The sequence below is a fragment of the Callionymus lyra genome, chromosome 10 (genome assembly GCF_982586985.1).
Source record: "Callionymus lyra chromosome 10, fCalLyr1.hap1.1, whole genome shotgun sequence".
Taxonomy (NCBI): Eukaryota; Metazoa; Chordata; class Actinopteri; order Syngnathiformes; family Callionymidae; genus Callionymus; species Callionymus lyra.
Window position 1 is genome coordinate 20,591,734 of NC_141827.1, and position 25,691 is coordinate 20,617,424.

The 25,691-nt window shown below is 38.3% G+C and overlaps 2 protein-coding genes and 1 long non-coding RNA gene across 6 annotated transcripts in view; 2 read left to right on the plus strand and 1 right to left on the minus strand.

Moving 5' to 3' along the window:
* Nucleotides 1-5,706, plus strand: part of foxp4 (forkhead box P4) — a 93,501-nt gene extending 87,795 nt beyond the window's left edge. For both annotated transcript variants that reach the window (XM_087800040.1, XM_087800038.1), the window contains exons 15-18: nt 2,265-2,386; nt 2,695-2,761; nt 3,108-3,280; nt 4,577-5,706. In XM_087800040.1, coding sequence (XP_087656166.1) covers nt 2,265-2,386; nt 2,695-2,761; nt 3,108-3,280; nt 4,577-4,724 — 510 coding nt within the window. In that variant the 3' untranslated portion in view covers nt 4,725-5,706. The remainder of the gene's footprint in view (nt 1-2,264; nt 2,387-2,694; nt 2,762-3,107; nt 3,281-4,576) is intronic.
* Nucleotides 5,707-6,987: 1,281 nt separating this feature from the next.
* LOC148070919 (uncharacterized) lies at nt 6,988-7,988 on the minus strand. The gene is made up of 2 exons (XR_015712891.1): nt 7,861-7,988; nt 6,988-7,812 (listed from the first exon to the last, which is right to left on the minus strand). It is a non-coding gene; the product is annotated as an uncharacterized LOC148070919 (long non-coding RNA).
* A 6,100-nt stretch (nt 7,989-14,088) lies between these two features.
* mdfi (MyoD family inhibitor) overlaps nt 14,089-25,691 on the plus strand; it is a 34,028-nt gene continuing 22,425 nt past the window's right edge. The window contains exons 1-3 of one of the 3 annotated variants that reach the window (XM_087801311.1): nt 14,152-14,167; nt 21,691-21,788; nt 23,366-23,526. In XM_087801311.1, the coding sequence (XP_087657437.1) occupies nt 23,391-23,526 (136 nt within the window). In that variant the 5' untranslated portion in view covers nt 14,152-14,167; nt 21,691-21,788; nt 23,366-23,390. Of the gene's footprint in view, nt 14,168-21,349; nt 21,789-23,365; nt 23,527-25,691 lie in introns of those variants that run through there. The other 2 variants (XM_087801312.1, XM_087801310.1) reach the window with 2 other exon arrangements.

Consider the following 25,691-nt stretch of genomic DNA (forward strand, 5'->3'; position numbering starts at 1 on the left):
AGATTCTTATTCACTGATGTATTCAATGTTCCTCAATCTCATTTGTGTAATCATTTAAAAAAAGTTAAAAGAAAAATGATTTTCCAGAAGCTAAAGTCATGCTTTAGTGACTAGAAATAGAGTTAGTGCTCATCAGCTTTAGAAGTGATTTGTAAACTCCATGTGGGAGACCACATCGCTACTCTGGATTTGGAACATCTCGGGATGAAAAATGATTTTGTATAAAGTAAGCATTAGTTCTTTGAGTCCATCATTTCAATTTAGGTGACGTAAAAGTTGATCAAATTGGCTGAAAAATAAATAAACAAGAGGTTAAGTTTGCATGCTTTTGGAAACTTGTTTTATTTGAATTAAACTGCAATATTTAATGTCGTTTAAACTTATTAATAATAAGTATTAACTCATCGTGTTTTCTACATGTATGACATTCTTAAACTTTTTTTTTTAAAGGTCCTAAAATGTTAAAATAATAGTTTTTTTCTTCATGTACTTGTGTACACTTGAGCTCATGAAATCAAAAACATTCTGGTTAGATTAGTTTGAAACAGAAGAACGAGTGTCTAAAACTAGTCACACTAAAATAACTTGAATAAGAAGATGAAGTTCCAGGACTCAGTCTATTGAATCTAAAAGTCTGTTTCTCTGGTGATCCCGACGTGACGACTGGGTCCAGACTTCTGGTCCAGAACCCGGAGCCACTCCAGACAGCCTGGAGAGGGGATGAGTGGCGTGTGCGCCGCGACCCACTGTAAATGACTGTTAATGTTTTAACCGAGAGAATTAGACTTTCATCACGGAGACGAATGCAAATAGTGTGTCTGAGGCGGGCGTGTGCGCCGCCACTGCCGGGGTGGCGGGCGAAGATTGGGGTCAGACTCATTTACAAAACTTAGCGTCGCGGCTCGGGGGTTGAGGGGATGCGGGGAGAAAGGGTTCCTCTGCTGATTATGGCTTGTGTAATTACGTGTATGTGTTTGCGCCCGTGTGTGTGTGTGTGTGTGCGTGTGTGTGTGTGTGTGTGTAATTACGGCGAGGAATGATGCATGCCTGGCCTGTCCCTCCCTCTCGGCTTAGAACAGCGTGTCAGAGAGAATATGCAGGATTTAATTATAGACGAATTAAAATTGGTAATGAAATTGGGCATGAACAAACTACAAATAGCAGATGAAAAGGGAGGCCTGTCCCTGGGGGGGGGACGGAGATAGCAGTGTGTCTGCTCTCCTGCCCGTGTGTGTGTGTGTGTGTGTGTGTGTGTGTGTGTGTGTGTGTGTGTGTGTGTGTGTGATGATGACTGATTACAAAACTGTGATAAAACAAACCAGAAAAGACTGGCCTTGTATTAGAACAACAGCGTCCAGCGAGATAGTGATAGTTTAAGGTGAGACTCAGATCTGGAGGTGACTCCGAAGAGAGACTTAAGGTGAGAATTAAACACCACAAAGAAAAACTATTCAACTAAATCATTATAACGGTGAGAAAAATATTGATTCATCAGAAAGACGTCACTCTTTGTTTCAGATTTATTTATTAAAGGTTTTAGACTTGAGTTAAACAGTGTTATATTTATTAAATATTAATAAATATATTTTTTTATTCATGTCTAATGCTTCCATTTTTTAATCAATTTTATTATTATTTTCAATATTTTTCTTGCTTTTAAACGTTTTTTCGTATTTTTTTACTGTTACATTACATTAAAAAAAAAACCTCTTGTGTTTATTCCGCGTTATTATTTTTAATTATAATTATTATTTTCGGTTCTTCTTGTTGAATACATTTATGTAAATCTTTTTTTATTATTATCTTTTTTGAAAGTTTGACACTGTAATTGACACTGTAAAAAGAAAATATTAACAAAAGTTTACTTTCCAACCTTTATTTTTATTTGCTGTTGTCTTTTTAAGAGACTAAAATATTGCATTTATATTGTTGTTAAGTAAAAATAAAGACAATATTACATAATAATGATAAAATAAAAAAAGTAATAAAAGTAGATGATAAAAATAATTAATTAAAAATATATCTATTTACATTTATTTATCAGTTTGTAACCAAAAGTGTTAAATATTTTCATCATTATTGTTATATTTGAACAGTAATTTGACTAAAATGATAATTAAAAATGTGCTTTAATATAAAAAAAATGTATAGAAAATTAAAAATGTCTTAAATTAAAAATGTTTATATATTCATTAACAAGGTCTCCACACAGACTTAATCCTACAAAAACGTTTTTAAAAGGTGTCTTTTTTGTCCCTTCCCAGAATGCAGTGCGCCACAACCTGAGTCTGCACAAGTGCTTCGTGCGCGTGGAGAACGTGAAGGGCGCCGTGTGGACCGTGGATGAAGTGGAATACCAAAAGAGGAGACCACCAAAGATGACCGGGTGAGCATTAATGCTTCCTCTCGTCATTGACGACAATCCAACGCAAAAAAAAGTGTGCAAGTCTGTGTGCGGCTGATTGTGAGTGTGCAGCTGGATGAAGACGTGTGTGTGTGTGTGTGCGTGGACAGATGTTCCCTCCGACTGGCAGGGAGTAATTACACACCTGTGCACCAGACACGCGTGTGTGTGTGTGTGTGTGATGAAGCATCTGTCGACTGTGTGTGTGTGTGTGTGTGTGTGTGTGTGTGGTGACATTGTTCCACATGTGTGTTCGATGTGTGACACGTCTTCTCCTTGTGCGTCCACAGAAGTCCCACTCTGGTAAAAAACATGATTTCAGGCCTCGGCTTTGGATCCCTAAACGCCAGCTACCAGGTAAAACCGCTCGCCCTCTTCCTTCTCTCACCCCCGCCTCACCCCCTCCCCTCACCTCCCTCCCCCTCCCTTGTCGTCCAGCCAATCACCATCAAGGGCACTAATATCAATTCCTTTTTTTATAATTAGCAGATTCCCTAATGACGTTCCCGGTGTCCCTCTCCTCCCGCATGAACCTCACCTCCCACCCCCCCTCACCCTCCTCCTCCCCCCTCCTCCCCCCTCACACACCTCCAGCTTTAGCCATAAGTTGTTATTTAGATTTTGAACAAGACCTTGAGCAGGAAGTCTTGTGTGTAAGTGCCCTCTAGTGGCCTCGCCTGACAGTGTTTTCTGCGTCACCCAGGCCGCCCTGGCGGAGAGCAGCCTGTCCCTGCTCAACAGCCCCCAGCTGGTGAGCCCCCCGTCAGCGGCCAGCCTCAACATGCTGCACGTGGGCCACGATGATGTCAGCTCCACCGTGGAGCAGGTCAACAGCAACGGCAGCTGCAGCCCCACACTCAGCCCTCACCAGTACAGGTACACTTGCTCCCTTGTCGTCCTGCTTCAGGAGCTTCTGCACGTTAAATAATCATATTTGTTTCACAATTATTCAACACCTGGATCGTTTTCTTTATTTATTAGTATATTACATTTTTATTTATATTTTCATTTTACACAAACTGTACATTTTTTTAATCATGTATTTATTTTATTATATTGTTATTTTAGTTTGTGTTTTAACCATTTAATCATATATATATATAATATACTAAGAACATTTAATGAAAAAAACAAAACATATTCAACACTTTCAAATAAAGTTGCAATATTATAATATAAAGAATATAATATAATTATTTTGGGGTTATATATATTAACAATAATAGAACATTTGTAAAAAAAAAAGAGATTTGTCTTAAATGTATTTATTAAATTAATCAATGCATATAAATGATATATATACAGTATATTTATAAATATGTATGTGTATATATATACTGTATACTTTTTAAAATATATACATGTATATACAGTATATTTATAAATATGTATGTGTATATATATACATTAGATTTGTTTAAATATATATATGTATATACAGTATATTTATAAATATTTATGTGTATATTTTTACAGTATATTTATTTAAATATATACATGTATATATATACACATACACACACACACACACACACGTTATTGGGAGAATTAAGCATGAATGAATGAATAATAAAACGTGTTGTACTAATAAAAAAACAAGAATAAAAACAATAAAAATATGCTTTATATTTTGTAAATAACAATAAAATGATAATTAAAAACATTTAAAATGATTATTATAGTTATTTTACGCGAATGGAAATCTTGAAAATCAAATATATAAACTAAAAACTTAATTTTCAATTAATACTTTAAAAATTACTTTAACAATCGATAAGAAAATATAAAAAATGTACTTTGTAGCTTAACTATATAAATGCGAGATCATAGAAATAGAAAGATTTCACAGTAATATTTAAAGATATTTTTTAACAGTAATTAAGAAAAATAACATGTTGAAAAAATATAAAATGTAATAATGTCTCATAATTAAATGTCTAAGTTATTATCATTTATTTAGTTTGTTTATTTAATTATTTTTTTTAAACATTATTAATTCAAAAAAATAAATCGTGGAGTGTAAAAAATAAAGGAAAATAAAACTATTTTCAACAGGAAATGAAAGTCATGATTAATATTAAGCATCTTGTGTATCTTGTGGAAAAGCTGTGGATGTTCATTGACCAAACTATCGCGTGTGTCTCAGCCTCGCCTGTCTTGTCTCTCATGCAGCCACCAGATTCATGTCAAGGAGGAGCCCACCGACATGGAGGAGGACCACCGGCCCATGTCCCTGTTAGCGGGCATCACTCACAGTCTGCCGCTGTCGTGCGACGACCGCGACCTGGAGGAGGACCTTCCCAGCGAGGACCTGGAGTAGAACCCGAGGGGCAGGACTGATCCCTCGGTCGCTCCGGAAAACAACAACACTTTAACGCCAGAAGAGAGAAAAAAAAAAGAATGTTTTTTTTGTTTTGACAAACAGTGAGAAACTCCAAACAGGGTTCAACGACCTCTTTTAGAATTTTTTTTTTTTTTTTTTGGAGCTGACTCGGAGTGTTTTTGTTTTTTTGTTTTGTTTTTCGGGCTCTGAGGAGCGACACCACTCGACACACATGAACACACTTCTCTAGATTCTGTAGACGCTCGTTTCTGCTCGCCCTGCATCACGCTCGCCGTCTCAGGCCCGCCGGACACGCACCTGGGAACGCTGGGTCGGACCACACGGACAGGATGATGTGTAAATAGATCCGGGGCAGTCACCAGTTTACCTCCTTCCCCCCCCCGCCTCTTTTTTTTGTTTTCTTTTCACTTTTTTGCTTTAACTCAAACTGTCGGGCTTTAAGACGAGGAGGGAGGACGAGAGCTTTTTCAAAGATGACCTCCGGCCGGACGGACGTCGTTGACAGACACTATTTTAGAGACTGGCGTGAAGGAAAGAGGGTCGCGAGCCCCCGAGGCTCCGAGGAAGAGAACTATCGTGACTTTAAAAAAAAAAAAGAACATGGATTATAACAAGAAAAAATATGTGGTAGCTTTTCGTTTTCTTTTTTTGTTGTCTTTATTTTTTTGAGGATCGAATATTTTCCACAGTGGTGTTCTGTTTGAATGTTTTTTTTTTCTTCCATTTTGATTTCATCCACACCATTCCAAACGAAAAGAGAGTATTAACTTGTAAAAGCCCCTAAAAATCTCGAGTGTAGCAGGCAAGACATTTGGAAATAGCACTTAAAGTTGCCGTTCTCCAGACTTTTATTTAACGTTTTTTTGTTTTATCTCAATCACTTTGTGTTCTTTTAGTTAATCAGTGATGCTTTAAGATATATAAATAGATTATATGTGCAGTCGGAGAATACCTCAATCCCACAGAGGGGGAACTCTTTGTGCGCGACACCAAACGTGGCGACTCTGCTCTGCTCGCTTGAAAAAAAGGTTACTGTGTAGAAGCTTTCTGCAAATCACTGTGTGAGTTTGTGTTAAAGGTCGAGCACCTGAGAGTTATATTGTGTTCCCCACATCATGCCAAACTTTATTTTAATCTACCTATTCCCTTTTTTTTTCTTTTTGTTATTTTTGTTACAGGTTACCAAAGAAAACGTAGAAAACCAAAAACCCTGTAGTTGTTATTTTATTTTTTTCTGGCCAAAAGAAAACAAAACTTTTCTTGTTTTTGAATTCTCCGCTCAGACTTGACAGTGCTGACCATTCCAAAAACCAAAGTGTGTGTGAAGCAAATTTGGAGAAGCTTTTAGGGGGTGAGGCCAAAACGACTCTGTTACACGAGGGAAGAAAAGAAAAAAAAAAAGAAAAAGAGAAGCACTTAGAGGTGAAACCCGTCGCTCTCCCACACTCAGGCTGAACCGTGTTCCAAACACAAAACCCCTCGAAGACAGCGAGAGTCACCTGCAGACTGAAGTCAGATGTCATCCTTCAAACCCCAACCCTCGACTCATCACCGATTTTAAAAATAAAACCAAATAAGAAAAATAACTCTACCTCCTTTCAAAAAAAAAAATGGTTCCAAAACACAAACCAAAACCAGAGACTGAACGAGAATTTCATCCACCAAAAAAGTCACGCGACTGATCCGGACTCCCAAACTCATCCGCCCCAAATATTTCCTTGGAATTCCAAAAAAACGACTACCTCTCCTTTCCCTCCCCCCCCCCCCTGCGATTGGAGCGCCCCCTGGTGGCCGGGAGTGTCGCGGCGTCGAACCCGCGGCACTCGCGGCCACACGGAGAGCTTGAAACTCATCACTACTGCTTTACTGCTGCAAACCCACGTGATCTCGTGCTTTAAGGTACGCCCGTTTTCTAAAGATAGAGGTCGCCGCTTGTATATTGACGCTTCACTGTCTCGCCCTCCGTTTTCCTCCCCCTGCTTTCTTAACTACATGTATTTATCATATTAAGTGCTGCAGGTCTCTCCGTTCGTCTCTTTCCATTGTTTTATTTTCAGTTCTGCATAAAACGTCTGGGACGCTGATATTTTTTTGAAGTGTATTATCTTGAGAAAAAAAAAAAAGAGTTAAAGCTAGATCAGTGGTTTAGATAACACCTGTTTGTATATTTATCTTTAGCTAGGTCTATTTTGATACTTTTTTGTCTCTGTACTGCATTTATTGCATTTTTAAGGAAAGGAAACAAACTCGAAAAAAAAAAAAAAAGTGACTTCATTATGTATCGATACCTCAGAAGGACTTTTATTCTGAAAAGACAGGACCAAAACTCTGAAAAGTAAAAGAGAAGAATGGACGTGTGGATATGTAGCCCCTCTCTTGCTTTAAAAAAAAAAAAAAGAAAACAGCGAGCACTACGAAAGGTGGAGTCTGTCCTTTTTTTTTCAGGCGCCACAGTTGAGCCCGACTCCCCCTGACCCTCCCCACCACCCTCCCCCTCCTGTGCTGAACTCTGACCCCACAGAGCTGTCGATCCAGACTCACACCTGACAGGTGGTACCCAGGTCCTGTGTGTAAAACCAAAACTCAGAGAAACAGCTCCTCCTCTGGCTACCAAAGGCATTGCAAGTCCAAAATTCTGTAACCAAACCAATGCCACAAAACCAAACAAAACAAAACAAAAAAAAAACAAGCTACTTCCAAAACTCCATCGACCCACTTTCATTGATAGACGTTGAGGAGCAGCTGGCATCCTGATTGGACAGTTCTGTGAGGGGGCGGGACTCTCAAGGTGGAGCCTGACCGTGTTCTAAGAGGTAGAATTACCACTTCAGCTCTCCTCTGGTGAAACCTTAGGAATGTGTGTACATTTAAAAATCGGTGACTCTCTGTATTGTTATTTTAGTTTCAGTTTATACTTTTTTTTGTTTTCAGTTTCTTGTTATTTGAAAGTGTGACCCGAGTGGGACGGGGACTGGGCGGTGGCTATGGAAGGAGCTAGAGCCCAGAACTCTGACCCTCCGACACGGGTAGCCATGTACTGCCAGTCACTGCCCGTTCCTTCATGCTGTATAAAAACACACACACACATGCATACACACACACACAAACACACACACACACACACACATACATATATCTGTGTATTTGTAACCTGAATCTTCTTGTGTCTGTCCATGCAGACAATAAAAAACTGTACAGTAGGTCTAGTTGCATGTAATCTGTACTAATTATTGACAATGGCATTATAAAATGCAATAAAATACTTATTACACTGTCACATGCTGACTCTTTCTTTTCTTGTTCATTCATGTTAAACACACCAGACACAGATCGACGACAAACCAGGGTGAGGCTGTGGCTCTTAACCACCGAAAATATATGTAATTAAAACAAAATGTATCTGACCTGGGAATGTCTTGCTATAACAGAGGTTTGTGGTGAGAAGAGAAACTCAACTTTAAATTAAATGAATATGAGGAATACAAGCCCCAAAACAATGTCAATATCTGATAAGATATCACTTTATTCTTCCAGGAGGTGAGACATTTGAGTTATTAAAATTAAACATACATGAAAATATTTTGAAAATAAACGATAATTAAGACAATAATTATTAATAATACAATAATAAATCAAACAGTAATAAATATAAAAACAAAAATAAACAGTAGTAGGAGTATTTACACTAAATTAATTATAAATATTTTAACATGATATCAAATTAAAATAAAAGGTAAATTATGGCGGAAAATCAAATGTTTTTCAAGCAGAAAAAGACAAAAATAAGAATAACATAAATATCAAAATATGAAAATACAAAGTTACATTTAATGATAATGAATAAAATATGAAATAGAAAATAAAAATTAAGGACTACAACAAAATGAGCATAAATGTATTGTTATCACAATACTACTACTACTACTACTAATAATAATAATATCTTTATCTATATCTTTAGACTTAGATTGTATCATCTTCTTCTTCTTTCTCTTTATTTCTCTTTGTTCATGTTCTTATTTTATTTTGATTTTTTTTTTTATGAAAAATTGCTGTATTTGCTGTGGATAATTTGGGAAAAAAACTATTTCCCGAAGTTGACCTCCTGAGGGATCAATAAAGTTCTACCTTACCTTACCTTACCTTAATAATAATAATAATAATAATAATAATAATAATAATAATATAATAATATTAATAGTAATAATAATAATAATCTAAGTAAAATGAACGAATATAGATTCCCAGATTGAATATAATTGCTTTCTCGTTTGTTTAACTCCTTTGAGCTTCTTTCATATTTAGACAAATTTAAACAAAAGAAAATTAAATAATAAATTTCACAAAACAAATGACGATAAAATAAAACAAGTATTTAAAATAAAAAACCAAATAATTAATCATTAATGATATGAAATGAATATAAGAATACTAGTGTTATTAAATGTGATTAATACATGTCATCAAATAAAAGAGGAATACGTCGAAATAATATTTTTGTTAAAAAAAACGAGAGAAAGCTGCAAATCAAACTGATAAACCTATAATTTGATTTAAATACGAAAACCTAAATACCAAAATGAAGCTGCTGAGATGTGTTTGTGCGCCAGGAGAGCCTTGCGTGTGTTAAAAGTTGAGCATTATTTCCATGTGATTATGACTCAAACATTTATTTACTTTTATTTTATGCGGCGACAACAGTTGTGCTTCAAAAAATGACCACCAGGCGGAGTAAACAAACCAGTCAACACAAGCAGCATTTCACAAACATCAGGATCTTTCAGTGAGTTTTGTGTCAATTCCTCTCGTTTTTTTTTTTAAATCCCTAAGTCAAACACTTTTACTTCATATAAGACACATAAACTTGGGATTCTACTTTGGACATGAATAATCACCAAAATGTGTTTTATATATATAGTGACCTTGAAGGAAAGGGCAGATCGTTCTTCACTGGCTCATTGACTTTAAACTGTACTTCTGTTTTCAGAATAAAGTGAAGCAGCAGTTGAAAAAAAGGAAGACACAGCAACAGTTTGTGCCACTGACACAGTCCCACCAACAGGGAGGGCCAGAGAGTTCAGAGCAGATGATGTTCTCCCCACAGGTGACTGATGACATGTTTATTGTTCAAACTTCTTCTTCTGCAGCACTCTTGTCTCCCACCCCCCTTCATCCCCCCACACCCCTCGCTGCCACCCCGGCACATGCCCTACAGCTCGTCTTCAAAGCCGCGATCTGTGTTGTGAGAGCGCTGCCACCGGGAGACGAGGAGAAGTGGGGAAAATGGCGGTGTGTTTTTCGGGAAAGTTGAAACTTTTGTTTTAATCTTGTGCTTTTAGTGAACTTCGGGGGTTAGTCAGCTGGGAGGAAACTGGCTCCTGACGCCTAAATCCCTGTGACATTTTGGTGGGGGTGGTGGTGGTGGTGGTGGGTTCATTCTAAGCCTGTTGTACTTGAACACACGCCCGCGATGAATACGGAGCAGCAGCACTTGAGCAAGGTGAGCCAGAGTACATGAAGAGGTTGTTCTTGGCGTGTCACACAAGTGTTAGAAAAACACCAGTCTGGATCCATGTTCTTAATGCACATCTGGAGTTGTGTGTGCGTGTGCGTGTGTGTGTGTGTGTGTGTGTGTGTGTGTGTGTGTGTGTGTGTGTGTGTGTGTGAGCACAGATGGACTGACCTGTACCTGGACAACAACCCGTGTGAGTGATGAAGAGGGTGTGGAAGGAGGAGTCCAGACAGACACGGTGAGTCAGAGAATAGATCAAAAAAGAATCTGCATGACTGTGTTTGCTTTGAGAAATGTGCTCACCTGCAGACTTTACCTGTTTTTTTTCTGTAGACGACAAATTGACATTGAAAAAAGAGCGAGATGAACGCTGCGTTTATGATACAGTTCCCGGAGGAACACTGGAGAACCGTCACTAATGTCTTCTTATGCATGACAGAAATGACTTTAAGTGCAAAACATAATTATAGAAATGAATGTAAATGTCATTTCCCTCCCTACACCTCAAGTGAAACTTGGCCATTTCCTGTTTAGGACAGAGGGTTAACTCCTATTCAGGTGACATCAGGTAACTGTAGTAGTTAGTACAACAACTTTCTTCTTCTTGATTTTGCGACACTCAGCTTATTCACAGTAATCAGGTCACGTTACGAACATTTTAAAGTACTTTTTTATATATATATATATATATATATATATATATATATATATATATATATATATTTAAAGTGTCAATCATTTTAATTTCCTGCTTGCAAGGTCGGCCTGTGCTACTTCCTGTTCAGGCGACTTTCGGCTACTGTCCTGTACAGACTTCCCACGGCAATTTCCTGTTCAGGCGACACATGGCTACTTCCAGTACAGGTGACACCTGGCTACTTCCTGTTTAGGTGACAAATTGCCAATTCCTGTTCAGGTGACACCTGGCTACTTCCTGTTCAGGTGACACCTGGCTACTTCCTCTACAGGTGACACCTGGCTACTTCCTGTACAGGTGACACCTGGCTACTTCCTGTTTAGGTGACACATAGTAAGTAAGTGAGTCATTTATTTTTGACTAACTGTTCTAACTATACTCACCTACTTCCTGTTCAGAAAACAAGAGGCTACTACCTGTTTGGGCAATAGTTACCTATTTGTTCTCCAGTGTAACACACTGTTACTTCCTGTTCAGGTGTCACCTGCCTAACTCCAGTTTAGACGACACTCGTCTACTTCCTGTTCAGATAACTCTTTCCTACTACCTGCTCAGACAACAGACGGCTACTTCCTGTTCAGACAACACTAGACTACTTCCTGTTCAGACAACACACAACTACTTCCTGTTCAGACAACACAAGACTACTTCCTGTTCAGATAACAAAAGACTACTTCCTGTTCAGACAACGCAAGACTAATTCCTGTTCAGAAAACGCAAGACTAATTCCTGTTCAGACAATACAAGACTATTTCCTGTTCAGACAACACAAGACTACTTCCTGTTCAGACAACACAACACAACACAACTTCCTGTTCAGAGAAAACAAGACTACTTCCTGTTCAGACAACGCAAGACTTCTTCCTGTTCAGACAACGCAAGACTAATTCCTGTTCAGACAACACAAGACTACTTCCTGTTCAGATAACAAAAGACTACTTCCTGTTCAGACAACGCAAGACTAATTCCTGTTCAGACAACGCAAGACTAATTCCTGTTCAGACAATACAAGACTATTTCCTGTTCAGACAACACAAGACTACTTCCTGTTCAGACAACACAACACAACACAACTTCCTGTTCAGAGAAAACAAGACTACTTCCTGTTCAGACAACGCAAGACTTCTTCCTGTTCAGACAACGCAAGACTAATTCCTGTTCAGACAACGCAAGACTAATTCCTGTTCAGACAACGCAAGACTAATTCCTGTTCAGACAACACAAGACTACTTCCTGTTCAGACAACACAAGACCACTTCCTGTTCAGACAACACAAGACTACTTCCTGTTCAGACTACGCAAGACTACTTCCTGTTCAGACAACACAAGACCACTTCCTGTTCAGACAACACAAGACTACTTCCTGTTCAGACTACACAAGACTACTTCCTGTTCAGACAACACAAGACTACTTCCTGTTCAGACAACACAAGACCACTTCCTGTTCAGACAACACAAGACTACTTCCTGTTCAGACTACACAAGACTACTTCCTGTTCAGACAACACAAGACTACTTCCTGTTCAGATAACGCAAGAATAATTCCTGTTTAGACAACACAAGACTACTTCCTGTTCAGACAACACAAGACTACTTCCTGTTCAGACAACACAAGACTACTTCCTGTTCAGACAACACAAGACTACTTCCTGTTCAAACTACACAAGACTACTTCCTGTTCAGACAACACAAGACTACTTCCTGTTCAGATAACGCAAGACTAATTCCTGTTCAGACAACACAAGACTACTTCCTGTTCAGACTACACAAGACTACTTCCTGTTCAGACAACACAAGACTACTTCCTGTTCAGACTACACAAGACTACTTCCTGTTCAGACAACACAAGACTACTTCCTGTTCAGACAACACAAGACTACTTCCTGTTCAGACAACACAAGACTACTTCCTGTTCAGACAACACAAGACTACTTCCTGTTCAGACTACACAAGACTACTTCCTGTTCAGACAACACAAGACTACTTCCTGTTCAGATAACACAAGACTAATTCCTGTTTAGACAACACAAGACTAATTCCTGTTCAGACAACAAACAACTACTTCCTGTTCAGAGAAAACAAGACTACTTCCTGTACAGACAACACAAGACAACTTTCTGTTCAGACAACAACACAACTAATCCTGTACCTCCTGTGGAAACGACACCTGTCTACTTCCTGTTTAAGTGAAACTTGGCAACTTCCTGTTTAGGTCACAGGGTTAACTCCTACTCAGGTGACATCAGGCAACATTACACCTTAGTACTTCTTCAATTTCTAACACTTGGCTTCCTCCTCTTCAAGCACTGAGCTACTGGTTCTGCAAATAAATCAAAAATAATGATCCACATCACAGGTCATATTGACTGCATTCACTAGGTTGTTTTTAAATATTTAAAGTTTAATTCATTAATTAAACTGACAAAAACAACAGCCCCCTTGCATCCGACTCAATATTCTTCAATTTTAAACTCACTCACTCACTCACTCACTTGCACACACACACACACACACACACACACACACACACACACACACACACACACACACGAACAATGAGCAGACTTTCAAGTGTTGAAAGCAGAAGCTCTTCAACCTTAAAGACTTGTATTATCTGTATTTATGATCTTGTTGAATTGGAGTATCACGCTGCATTTAGGGACGTCTTCATCTTAAGGTCACCGTTTTAAAGAAACCTCCTGATGCCGAGGCCCCTCGAAATGGAACAAATGTTTTGCCTTTTTAATAATTTGACTGTTACCTCCTCAAAAGCATCTCATGCTCTCATTTACAATGTAAAACGTCTTTTGAGAAAACCCGAGGAGTTTAGCTCACTTACGTTTCAATGAGATCTTTAACATCAAATTGAGCTTCTTTTATTATTTTAACTTGAGTGTCAGCACTTTGCTCTTCTGCTCTTAGTGTCAGGATTACTTTTGTTAAAACATGTGGCGTGTTAAACTCAAAATAACACTTTGATTAGGGAGCGTTCAAGTTTTATTTTTCTTTCCATTTGCTGCCCTTTATCGTGGCAAGCGTTGCGGGGGGGCTCCAGCCAATTCGAGCTGATAAAGGGAGGGAGTCGGTTACACCCTGCAGGGCAGCGCTCTGTGTCGCTGCTGATACAAACATGTATGCAACAGAAAAGCGTTAATGTTTACGTGGGAGAAAACCTGAGGACCAGGAAGGGACCGAGGAACCTTCATCCAGGTAGAAACCTTTTAATTTTAAACTAGCTTGATTAGCACTAGTCAAATAAGTCCTTTGACCTGTGAAAAATTCAGCTTTTTCAAGTGTTACTGATATGTGCTGTTGAAATAGAAAGTGATTTACATCAGCTGTGAAGAGGTCACTAAGAATAATCTTCAGAATTACTCCTCAGTCTTCACACCCAGGTTAAAATGTATTATCCTTAAAATTTCAAGACGTTTGTACAAATGAACTGGAAGCCAAGTTTTAGTCCAATGGATTAAGACTCGGATTATTTTGACATTAGGGGTGAAAAAGGACAACAGGGGTTTGATATTATGCCCGAGGCAAGTAAACACAGGAAACAGGAAACCACTGAACCAGTGGCATAGACAACGAAACAAGCATGTTTCTGGAGTTGTCCAATCGTATGAGGGAAGAGATGGAAATTAAAAAACAGTCAACAAATACACCTTATCACAAAAGAGAAAATCTGGATTTACTGCCCCCAGTTGGGCTGGTGCCAACTCCATGTGACCTTGGATGCGCAACCCTTGAGTGCTTAAGGCCCAGTTCCGATTCTCGTTCTAGCCCTCGATCTAAGCCCTAAAGTGGGGTCCCAGTTATCCTTTGGATGAAGGGGGAGGGGTAAGACGAAGGGCCAGGTAGCCCTTGAAAACAAGTGAGGTCGGAGGCACACTTGAAACTGAGGGGTACGATTCATTTGACCAGAGATAATGCATATGTGCGACCATGGTAAAGCAAGTGTGCAACAAAGAGCATAAATATCGTCATTTGTTCGTCATTCTGCGCAACACCGTGAAGATGCTAACGATAGCTGACAACTCATTTTTTATTACACGTTAAAACTTTTGCTTTTTGTCGATAGTTCTTGATAATAAACTTTTGTTAATATACCATCCGACATTATATTATCGTATTATATTATACTGAATTGCTGAGTAAAAACTGGAACTTCGTGTCATGTTGTTTTCATGTCGTGTCAAAAATTGGGCCCTATTCGTGTTATTCCTAAAGGAATAAGGTGGACTTTTTGTGTGTGTGTGTGTGTGTGTGTGTGTGTGTGTGTGTGTTGCGAAGGAAAAGCGCATGGACTTTATCTACAGATCAAATTAAGACCTGAAACGGTTTTAATTGTAATCGTATAAAAAAAGAGATAAGACAAAGAAAAATACAATAGAATATTAAAAAATTACATCTGGCTTTAAATCAAATATTCTTTATTTTTCTCAGGCTTATATTGACCAATTTAATACTCAATATTTCTCTTAACATGATAATAGAGGTTTATCGTCTCTGCGTAAATCTAGCCAATCACAGAAGTCACCGTGCAATATTAACCAATCAGAAGCAACTCAAGGTCTGTCTTTCCTTACAGCGCCATTACTTACACAGAAAAAAACTTGTGATCGAGTCATCGTAACTTAACACTTTAATACAAATACAGCTCTGACATCATAATGCTGTCAAGCAATTCTTCACTCTTGAGCCAAATTTAAAACTGGAGAGTTCTCGTTAAACTTTATTGTAAATTCCCTTAACGACTTTCAGTAGGAGGGAATAAACGTTTGGCTTTCAAAGTGAGAGCATTTAATCAGCTGCGTCTTCCTTAAATCCATGTTTGCTAATCCTTTTTTTTTAAATTATTTATTAGTTCATTCTATATCTATTGATTGATTAAAAATAATTTAGATTTACAGTCAATTGAAAGGTCTCAGATAATTAAATATGGGAAGTTAAAGATTTTGAATATATAACTTTAAATAAATTAATAATTAAAACGTTATATTTTCATCTATGTCTCTTCAAAGAGGTTTATGAAGCTATAAATCAATAACTATCCACAAACGATGACTGCCGTAGATCTAGAGGACGTAGACTAGAATCCCACAAAATATCACAACAATTCAATATAGACTTGTTGAAAAATGATTAATTAAATCATATATTTTTTAAACTCTCTTGGTCATATGATACTGTCAAAGATGACAGATTTATGATATAACAGGCATGGAGGTGTGTGTGTGTGTGCACGTCACTGCAAATAAATTGAAAAGAAATTGATAATTTTTTGTTTTAAAGATGTACTTGCATTTTCCCTATAACTTGAAATTACTCTGAAATAATTCCAACCTTTAGTCGACATGAGGATGGAGAATTTTGGGTGAACTAACCCTTTAACAACACAAGGACGTTTCTGCAGTTATCGGTTTGAGGGAAAACATCTTCATATTTGAACCTGGGGTCTGCAAGACCCTCGGGTCCACATGGATAGGTGGTGAGATAGTAACATAAAAGGTGCCAATTAAAGCAACTCCAGTGCTACCCATTATCGCAAAACAAACAGTGAAGAAAGAATGTTTCTAGACTGCTAAGGAGTTGAGTTGTCTAATCGGTAGTTAGGCGGAAACCTCCAATACAAAAACAACCTGACAAAACATGCCCGTTACGGGATGACTTTTGTGAAGAACGTTTCTCCTTCGTGGATCCCAAACACGATTCTGGAGTATCCTGTCCCATCTAGATTCTGGATTCCCCTTTTGGTCGTAGGCCCTTAGTTTTATAAAGACAGACTTAAAAAGTGCCAAATACCTAACCCAGAGGCAACACAAGGGATACCAAAAACATGTTTGTTTTAAAGTGTGTCTTTTTTGGCCACTTTTAAACTAAGGGGCGAGGACCAAAATGTTCCAAGTCCCTTTTACTCAAACATGGGAATCCATGGCCTGGACATGAGGAATTGTTCTAAAAAATTAACTCTAAAATTCAATTAGGCTATATTTTAAGTTTGTTTAAGCTCCAGTTACGACATTAAAATGGACTTCCAACCATAAGAGCGGATCACTACATGGGTAAAGGACGGGCAGAAGGAGCGTGAGAGAGGCAGAGAGGCCCTGCAGCAGAACAAAAGCATCTTTGTCAGTGATTGGAACCACATTTTCAGTCTTCACTCTCCTCCTCCTCATCATCACACTCCTCCAAAACCACCGAGACAATCCACGTCAAAAGAGTAGAATAACACTGTGAGGTGTTTGACCAGATAGACTCTACCGTGTGTCTTCACCTCCCTTTTTGCGACTCACTAAACAGATCCTCTCACAGTCCCGGGTCTAGACTTCCCATCGGTCTCTCTCTCCTCCGCCCCTCCCTCCTTGGCCCGTTCTGGGGCCGGGCTTTAATGTGGTGTCTCATGAAGTGTGGTCAGAAGTTCTGGAGCGACTCTCACCTCAGACTTTGTCCCGGATTTTAGAGCCAACCTGTTAGGAGAGGTTTCAACAATATCGGGAGGTTGTAAGAAAAATACAGCAGCCTGTTCTGAAGCTGAGCAGATAGCTTGAGGGTCCAAACGTACCAGGAGCTGCTGATTGTTTTGCTCACTTTGTTGGAGACCAAAGGATTAGGGATGGTTTCACACTGCAGGCCCAGGCCAGGAGAGACTGGAGTCTGCTTCACACCCACACACCTCTTTCTCTCACGGCATAGTGGGCTGTATCACCCTTTGTCATTAAACTGTGACAAAATATTAATACAGTGGTAAAAAACAAAAAAAATCAGGACGAGATGATACAGTCCACTGCAGCAGCTTTTAAAGCTGATGTTCGGTAACATATATATATATATATATATATATACATTTATATACATTTAAAAAGGGCAGTTACGACTTGAATATACACAGACCTCCCCACATATATAGTATATTATTATATATTATATTATATAAGTATTGCTTGTTTATCATTTTTGTCTTTCTTATTCTTTAGTATTCTTTAGTATGTAAAATTGTGACCCAGTGTTTAAAGGGCCCTAACGGTGTGTGGTTAAGATAAGCAGATTTGTGTTATAGTTAAAGGGCAACTAATGTGTCGATTTAAGTGTCTCTTAAATAGATCTTGGACTCTATTGTACTCATCAGTATGTGTCTGTTTGTACAAAACTCTATTTTAACTGAAATATTCGCATCAGAAAATGTGATTAAGCCCCGCCCACTGCAAAAAGGCTAGTTTTTTCTCAAGGTCAATTCTTGTTACCATAACCACAACCACTCTGCTGTTTTTGGTCAAACAGCGAGGTTTGTCACCGTGTGTCATTAATCCCGGAAGTCTCCACCTCCAAAAGACTCATCTTATAAACAAAGCGGGCCATGATTTCAGCTGGCTGGAGGAGGCGTGAAGACCATTATTGCGTCATAATGGGTCATAATGGACTCTGCCCTTGTAACCTCTCGTTCGCTGAGATTTCAGACGGGGGAGAACTTTATAAAGTAATAAGTTGAAAACATGGTCGTGATGAGGAACTTACTGCATCTTAGAGAGGAAGACTTCAACATTTGAAACATGAGAGTGAGTCAGGAGAGTTGGTTTGAATATAAGGTGACATTTATGTGTTTCTGATCAGAGATAGGGTGAGAGGCTCAAAGTTTGAGGTTAAATGTATGTTTTTTTTTAATTAACGATGTAAAAAAAATATGTTTTTCATTCCCGAATGTCTGATAATTTTTGATAACGCACTTTTTCTGTCACAAACACATGTCTTCTCAACTATTGTTGTTTGCTTTGTCTGAAAATTTAAATTCCATTTCAATAAACAATGGGATTAAACTGCTGGAGGTGAGGAATGTGGAAGGACACTGTCAGTCTGTCTCCACTCATGACTCAACCGTCCTTCAAACGCCCCTGTTCACCTCGGCAACACACTTTAATCCAAATTCAAACCACAAGCGGAGCACGAGTAAACAATCGAAGCAACCAAAACTTAACAAAAGCAGGTTATTTCAATATATCAACAGCGACTTGATCTCGAACGATTAGAAAAGTACCGCAAGATTAGCCTCTTCACATTCAAACCCCTTCGTCAACAGTATTTGAGCAGAAACACATCATAAATTCACGTCGTCACTCACTCTGTGAGCACCTCACTGTCCTCAATAATTATAGTTCAGATTCCTTCCACAAACCAAAAAACAAACACACTGCTGGAATTGAACCGACGGCAACCCTTGCCCAAACAAACTCTGACCCTGGTGTCCAGACGTGGGAACGACACCCTGCCGAGCACAAATACTTCAGTGTCAGAGGCTCGGTAAATTCCGGATGAGTGATGGAAGGCGCAGATTGGAGGGGTGGTTATCGTGCTGCTAGTGGAAATGCAGCTCGTCCCAGAAGCCCGGGATGTGCTGCTGCGAATTAGCAGGAGCGCGCCCGCGACCATCAATCATCGCGAACACTCATCCGCCCGTCAACCTCCAGGTGTCGACGTGACGCGAGCAGACGGGATCTGGTGGACGGTCTGGTGACGCCCAGAAGAACCTCGCGTCACGTCTAGTCGCTCCGTCTGTAGACCACGATAGAGACTAGAAGATTTGAACAACAATATAATTCAAATGATTGATTTAAATGAATGATTTTTTGAGTATTAAAAAGTATTATAAGTATTAAAAGGAAGTATTTCTTCTATTTTTATACTTTAAATACATTATTGGAATTAAATTATTGTTTTTAAATTATCAAAATATGATACATAAGCAAATTTAAACTCATTTTGCATAACTTTATGAAGACATCAAATATACTTGCATCTCTATATATGTTTTTTATTATTTTAGTTCATCATTTGAATTTAATTTAATTAAATATTTGTTTTCTTTAAGTATCGAAAAGTAACGTTCAATAAAGTAAAGCAACAGTAAACTAGAAAAAAACTGACGCAACACATACATCAGCTAAGGAGAGATGGCATCAAATATACTTAATACAGAAGACTAATGTATCTCTATGTATGTTTTACTTGTTATTTAAATTAAATCAAATCATTGTATTATTAAAAGGATAAAAAATGTAAATACAATAAAGCAAAATTAAACAAGAACAGCGCTTGGACAGCTCAAACATCTGCCAAGGAGCTCATCTTGCATGACTTGAGATCAAATAAATAAGAAAAATTATATATATATTTGATAAGATTTCAAACTGGCTTCACCCGAAAACTAAACTAAAAAAAAAATCAACCCGGCCAACCTTTAGGAATGTTTAGTGTTTTTGTGAAATCCTTCAAAACCTTCTTAAATCCAGATGGAACCACAATCTACATTTCCTGAAAAGTAAATAACAACTAATTGTTTCCATTCCTCACGGACATAACTGACATAAAGTTTAAATAAGGTTTAGTTAAATCAAAGAGCGTAATACAAACTACTTCATTTTGAAGTGAAGTTAAGTAGGTTTTCATCTCATATATGCAAGCCACATAAATGACTGATGGTCTGGGGTTCGGGTCTATATATGTTTTTATTATTTAGTTAATCATTTTAATTATTAATTCAACTAAATATTTGTTTTCTTTAAGTATCGAAAAGTAACATTCAATAAAGTAAAGCAACAGTAAACTAGAAAAGCACTGACACAACACATACATCAGCCAAGGAGAGATGGCATCAAATATACTTAATACAGAAGATTAATGTATCTCTATGTATGTTTTACTTATTATTTAAATTAAATTAAATCATTGCATTATTAAAAGTATAAAAAATGTAAATACAATACAGTAAAGCAAAATTAAACTAGATCAGCGCTGGGACAGCTCAAACATCTGCCAAGGAGCTCATCTTGCATGAGTTGAGATCAAATAAATAAGAAAATGTATACAATAATAAGTTTTCAAACTGGCTTCACCCGAAAAGTAAACTAAAAAAATCAATCCGGCGCACCTTTAGGAATGTTTAGTGTTTTTGTGAAATCCTTCAAAACCTTCTTAAATCCAGATGGAACCACAATCTACATTTCCTGAAAAGTAAATAACAACTCATTGTTTCCATTACTAACTGACATAAAGTTTAAATAAAACTTATTTAAATCAAAGAGCGTAATACAAACTACTTCATTTTGAAGTGAAGTTAAGTAGGTTTTCATCTCATATATACAAGCCACATCAAATGATTGATGGTCCGGGTTCGGGTCCAGATGCCATACATTTTCAGATAATCTTTATTTACAAAACAAGATGCACACGTGTGTCCTTTTTCTATTATTAGTTTAGCTTTATTGACTTGTGTAATTGACAGCAGAAAATAATAAATAGTAGTTTTAACTGAAGCGCAGCCGCCACGCTTATGATCATGGGAATCATGAGAAGACTGGTCCCATGATCCTGTGCCATGAGAGCCATAAGGCTGCAGTCTGTTTTGGGTTAGGAGGTAATTATATGACAGTATAGTTCAGCCCAACGAGTTTGTAGCCTGAAGGAAACACAATCACTGCTGACTCCAGCTTCCTGTCCAACACCAGCGCGCACACACTGGATGCAGCAGTGCGAGTGAGAACAAGTCATGAAAACTCACTTTGGATCCGCAGTGAGAAGGAGGTGAAGGACCTGAGAGACAAAGACTTTTGAACATCTGGAAGCGACGCGGCGCGCGGAGAAAAAAGTTTTGGAGGCGGAGAGAAAATATTTAAAAATGCATTGATTTTTTTTTTTTTTTTTTTTCGGGGGGACTTTTTTGAGCACCTTCATGATCCGTGGAGATAGTCGGAGTCCAGAGAGGGGAGAGAGGAGGACCAGGAGTCCAGCTGGGGTCGGCCAGAGAATGAATTAGCCCGGGTTCGGCTGCACCTCAGAGACGGTAAGACGCGCTTCTTGTGTCGCGAGGAAAAAAAAAAAAGCGAAATAAAAAACGAAAGTCAGATCTTCAGGGTCTTGACGTGCAGGCGAGCGTCTGAGCGTGCAGGGACTCGCTCGAGGTCGCGCACACGCCGTAAAGGTAAACACAGAACGCCCTTTATTCACCTCCAGGTATTGACATTTACTGAAACATCTCATGTAAAAAAATAAAATAAATAAAACTCGTAGATGCGTCTTCAAACTCTACCGATGTTTTCTAGAAACTTCCCTAAACTTACGCACAGTTTGGACAAAAAAAAAAAAAAGTTGCGCAAACTTTCAGCGACTCTTCTGTAGGAAGCAATTTATCGAGTTTTATATTATTAAATCGCAAAAAAAGTTATTTTTTTATGGTAGAAAAGTTTGGTCGCGGGAGCGCGCAAACAGCTGTCCAGTTAAGCGCAGGCGCGCGTCAGACACACGCTGGCACGTGACACCCACACACAGCTGCTCTTGTCTGATCGATGGGTTTGTGGGACCGGAAGTGACATCTCTTCTTTTTTTATTGGCATAACTTTTAGTTGATAACCGATCAAGTTTATCGAAAGTGAATAAAAAGTGAAGTTAACTTGCAGAATTTATACTAACAAGGTAGAAGTCACTTGCTTAAAAAAAAAAAGACATTCATATATTATAAAACACATATAACCTACAGAAGTATTAATATTATCGCTTTATTGTGACACAGGTTTTTCTATAACGCAGATTAATTCATCTTTGTCACCCCATAATATACAAGATGGACTTTCTCTGAGACATGACATTTCAAAAAATTTAAAAGTTCTACTGTCACAAATATGATTTGCCAGATGACATGTTCGATATTTAACCGGACATTAACAGAAACTACATTTTAATCTTCGACATAGTGAACTGCACAAAATAAATGTCCTCTCAGTAGCGAGCAATGTTGTTGACTATTTCAAAACAAAGAACAACAACTTAATTTTAACAGTTTCCCTAGCAATTATGTGTGAAGGGTGGTTGAGTAATGGAGCAGATAAAAAAAAAAGCTAAAAATAAATCAAATTAAATGGTGTGCTAGCCTGCTTGATGCCTTGGCTCGTGCTAAGGTTAAGGTGATGCAATCTACTGTCTGTGTGTGTGTGTGTGTGTGTGAATTTATATATATATATATATATATATATATATAGACCACATAATTTAATGATACTGTGTATAATGTAGTTTAACAGTGTAGAGGTAGAAGAACAAACTGTTATTCACTGGTACAACTAAGTTGGTTTGACATTTTGTGAGTCCAGTTGAGCATTTAAACTCTGAGCTGACATTATAGTTGATTTTTTAACGTTGTTTTCAATAATAAATGAACTAATGATATGCACATTTTGGTTTTTTATATACTTGTTACTTCACACAGAACATGTATCAAGTATTTGGTCATCTAGAAGTCTGGAATGCTGGTCATTTTATCCTATATTGCCACCGCAAAAAAACAACAACACTAGCAATAACGTTTTCCGATTGTGATCTGACGTAAAGAAACGGCTCTAACGTCTCTGTGCGTCTCTTCTTTAGCTTTTCAATCAACCCTAAGAGGCCCATGGATGAGGAGAGGAGAGCCCCTGCCATCTCCCCAGACCCTCATGATGGGGACAACAGTCCGGCTCCCACACAACCCAAATCGCACACAAAGACCAGCACACTGAGCGACAATAGCAAGGCCGATCACCGCACAGGTAAGAGACACGATCATCCAGGACTTTATTTGTTTCACAAGTGAAAACTATTATTATTAACTGAATATATATATATATATAATCGAATATGTAGTTGCTGTCACTTCTCTGTACAGTCTTATCACTTCCTCTCTTGGAACAGAGTCATGGGTTGTATATTTATCAAGAAACTTTGTTTTTCTATTAGTTTCCATTTATTTTCAAGTCTTTGGTTCAATAATTCAATATGGATCGATCAATCACATCATAAGAACTGATGTAAACACTTGCGTCTTGACTAAACCGTCAACAGTTTCTTCTTCTGTCTTGCCTGAGTAACTTGTAAATTTATAAATCAAAACAATTTAACGTGACGTTGGTCTGGTACTACCTTGAGTCTTTATAAAATAGGGAAGAGTGATTTTATATTTCTCTGAAATGGACACTCCTTCATTAGAATCCTGCACTGCTGTGCATTCTCTGTTTCCTACCCTGACAATGCTTCTGCTTTATGTGCTAATCGGAATTAATTTTAAGTTTCTGGGAAGAGGTTGATAAGGAGACAAAGTTGAACCTGTCTAATGTTGTGCAGGCAGCTGCGCTCAGCCAGGTAGAGCTTTGAAGGGAATGACGTCGGCCTGTTCCACCGCAAAATAATCATGATTGATTTTAATGCATTCAGTGACTGAGGGAACTATGTTCCACCAGTACTGAGGCTCCACATGCAACTGCTATTTTTACATGACTTTAGGAAACAAATCCGTAGAACATCTTGCATTTTTCAGGAATTGTCTTGGCTCCAGTCACTGTCATTTCTAGGAATTTAGCTTGTGTCAAACATGCCAAATGGGCTTTTCAAAGTTTGAAATATATAAGTACGGTGAGCTTGAGTGTCCAAGTGTAAAATGTGTTCTTTTTATTATTAAACTATGAAATGTTTTAGCTGTCAAGCTATCTGGACATCAATAGTTGTGTGTGTGATGAGCAGTAAGAAGACATACATGAAACTCTACTCAAACTAAACAAATAAGAATCAACGCTAGTAAAAAAAAATAACCTGAGGTTCACAGAAATGCTTTTAGGGTTAGTTCACCCACAATTCAAACTTCACTCATTTTCTACTCGCCCTCACGTCCACAGTACACACACAGTCTACTGTCTACACTGGAAGTGCCTGCGATATTTACCTGCAGTACTTTTGGAGTAATTATGGTTTATATGGCTTGTTATTCTGTAACCTTCTGCCACAAAGGAGTGTTAAATATTGCCTTTTTTCCGACCTAAAGGCGAGTAGAAAAATGAGTGAAGTTTGAATTTTGGGTGAACTATCACTTTAACATTTAAAATAATTCTGCAAAGACAAACAGACCTAACAGACGAAATACTTGACTGGACTTTCCAGGAAATGATTCACGTGTCAAAACCGAGTCATTAACCCTTGCGCATCGTAGCTTGATCTCTCTGTGGGGGGAGCCCTTCCCTAGATGAGTTGGGGGTCAGCTTAGATCATTGGAACACTCTGTATTACCGATGACACCCCTGGGAGCGTTGAAAGTGAACCCATGACCCCTTAGCCTTTGTATCGTTGGTCATGGATGGAATTGAGCGACATGAAGGTGGAGACACGAGGAGATGGACCAACTGTGAGCCACAGGGAGCGTGTGTGACTCATCCGGGTTTTGAGTAATCAGCTTCTGAAGTTCAGGCTAAGATTGATCGGAGGGCAGGTCCTCTGGGGTGGATGGGAAAGATTATCGTCGCAATTTAGCCGGAGGTTTAAGTGGTTTGTTGCCAAGGGCTGAAGTTTCAGTGGCTTTTTTCAAGAAAGCCACAACTCTGGAATGATAGCTGGTGTTGTAGGATAAACAGAATCGTCTTAATATGTCAGTCAAATTGAAATCCAATTCATGTCTGGGCACATTTTTTTTTTAATCCTCTTGTTTGTTGCTGTCGCAGGTCTGTAGATTGCTTGGTGAGTCATGGCGGGGAGGGGAGGATGGGTCAGTGCGAGCAACAAGGCCTCGCTTTCAGTTCCGAGCTTCACTTTTCAACCAGACACTCGAACACATATATCAGTATGAGCAAACCTATCCTGGCACAGTCATGCACTTTGATACTTGGCTGATCTGAACGCCTGAAAGTAAGAGGAGAAGTAGAACACACACACACACACACTCCTAATACAT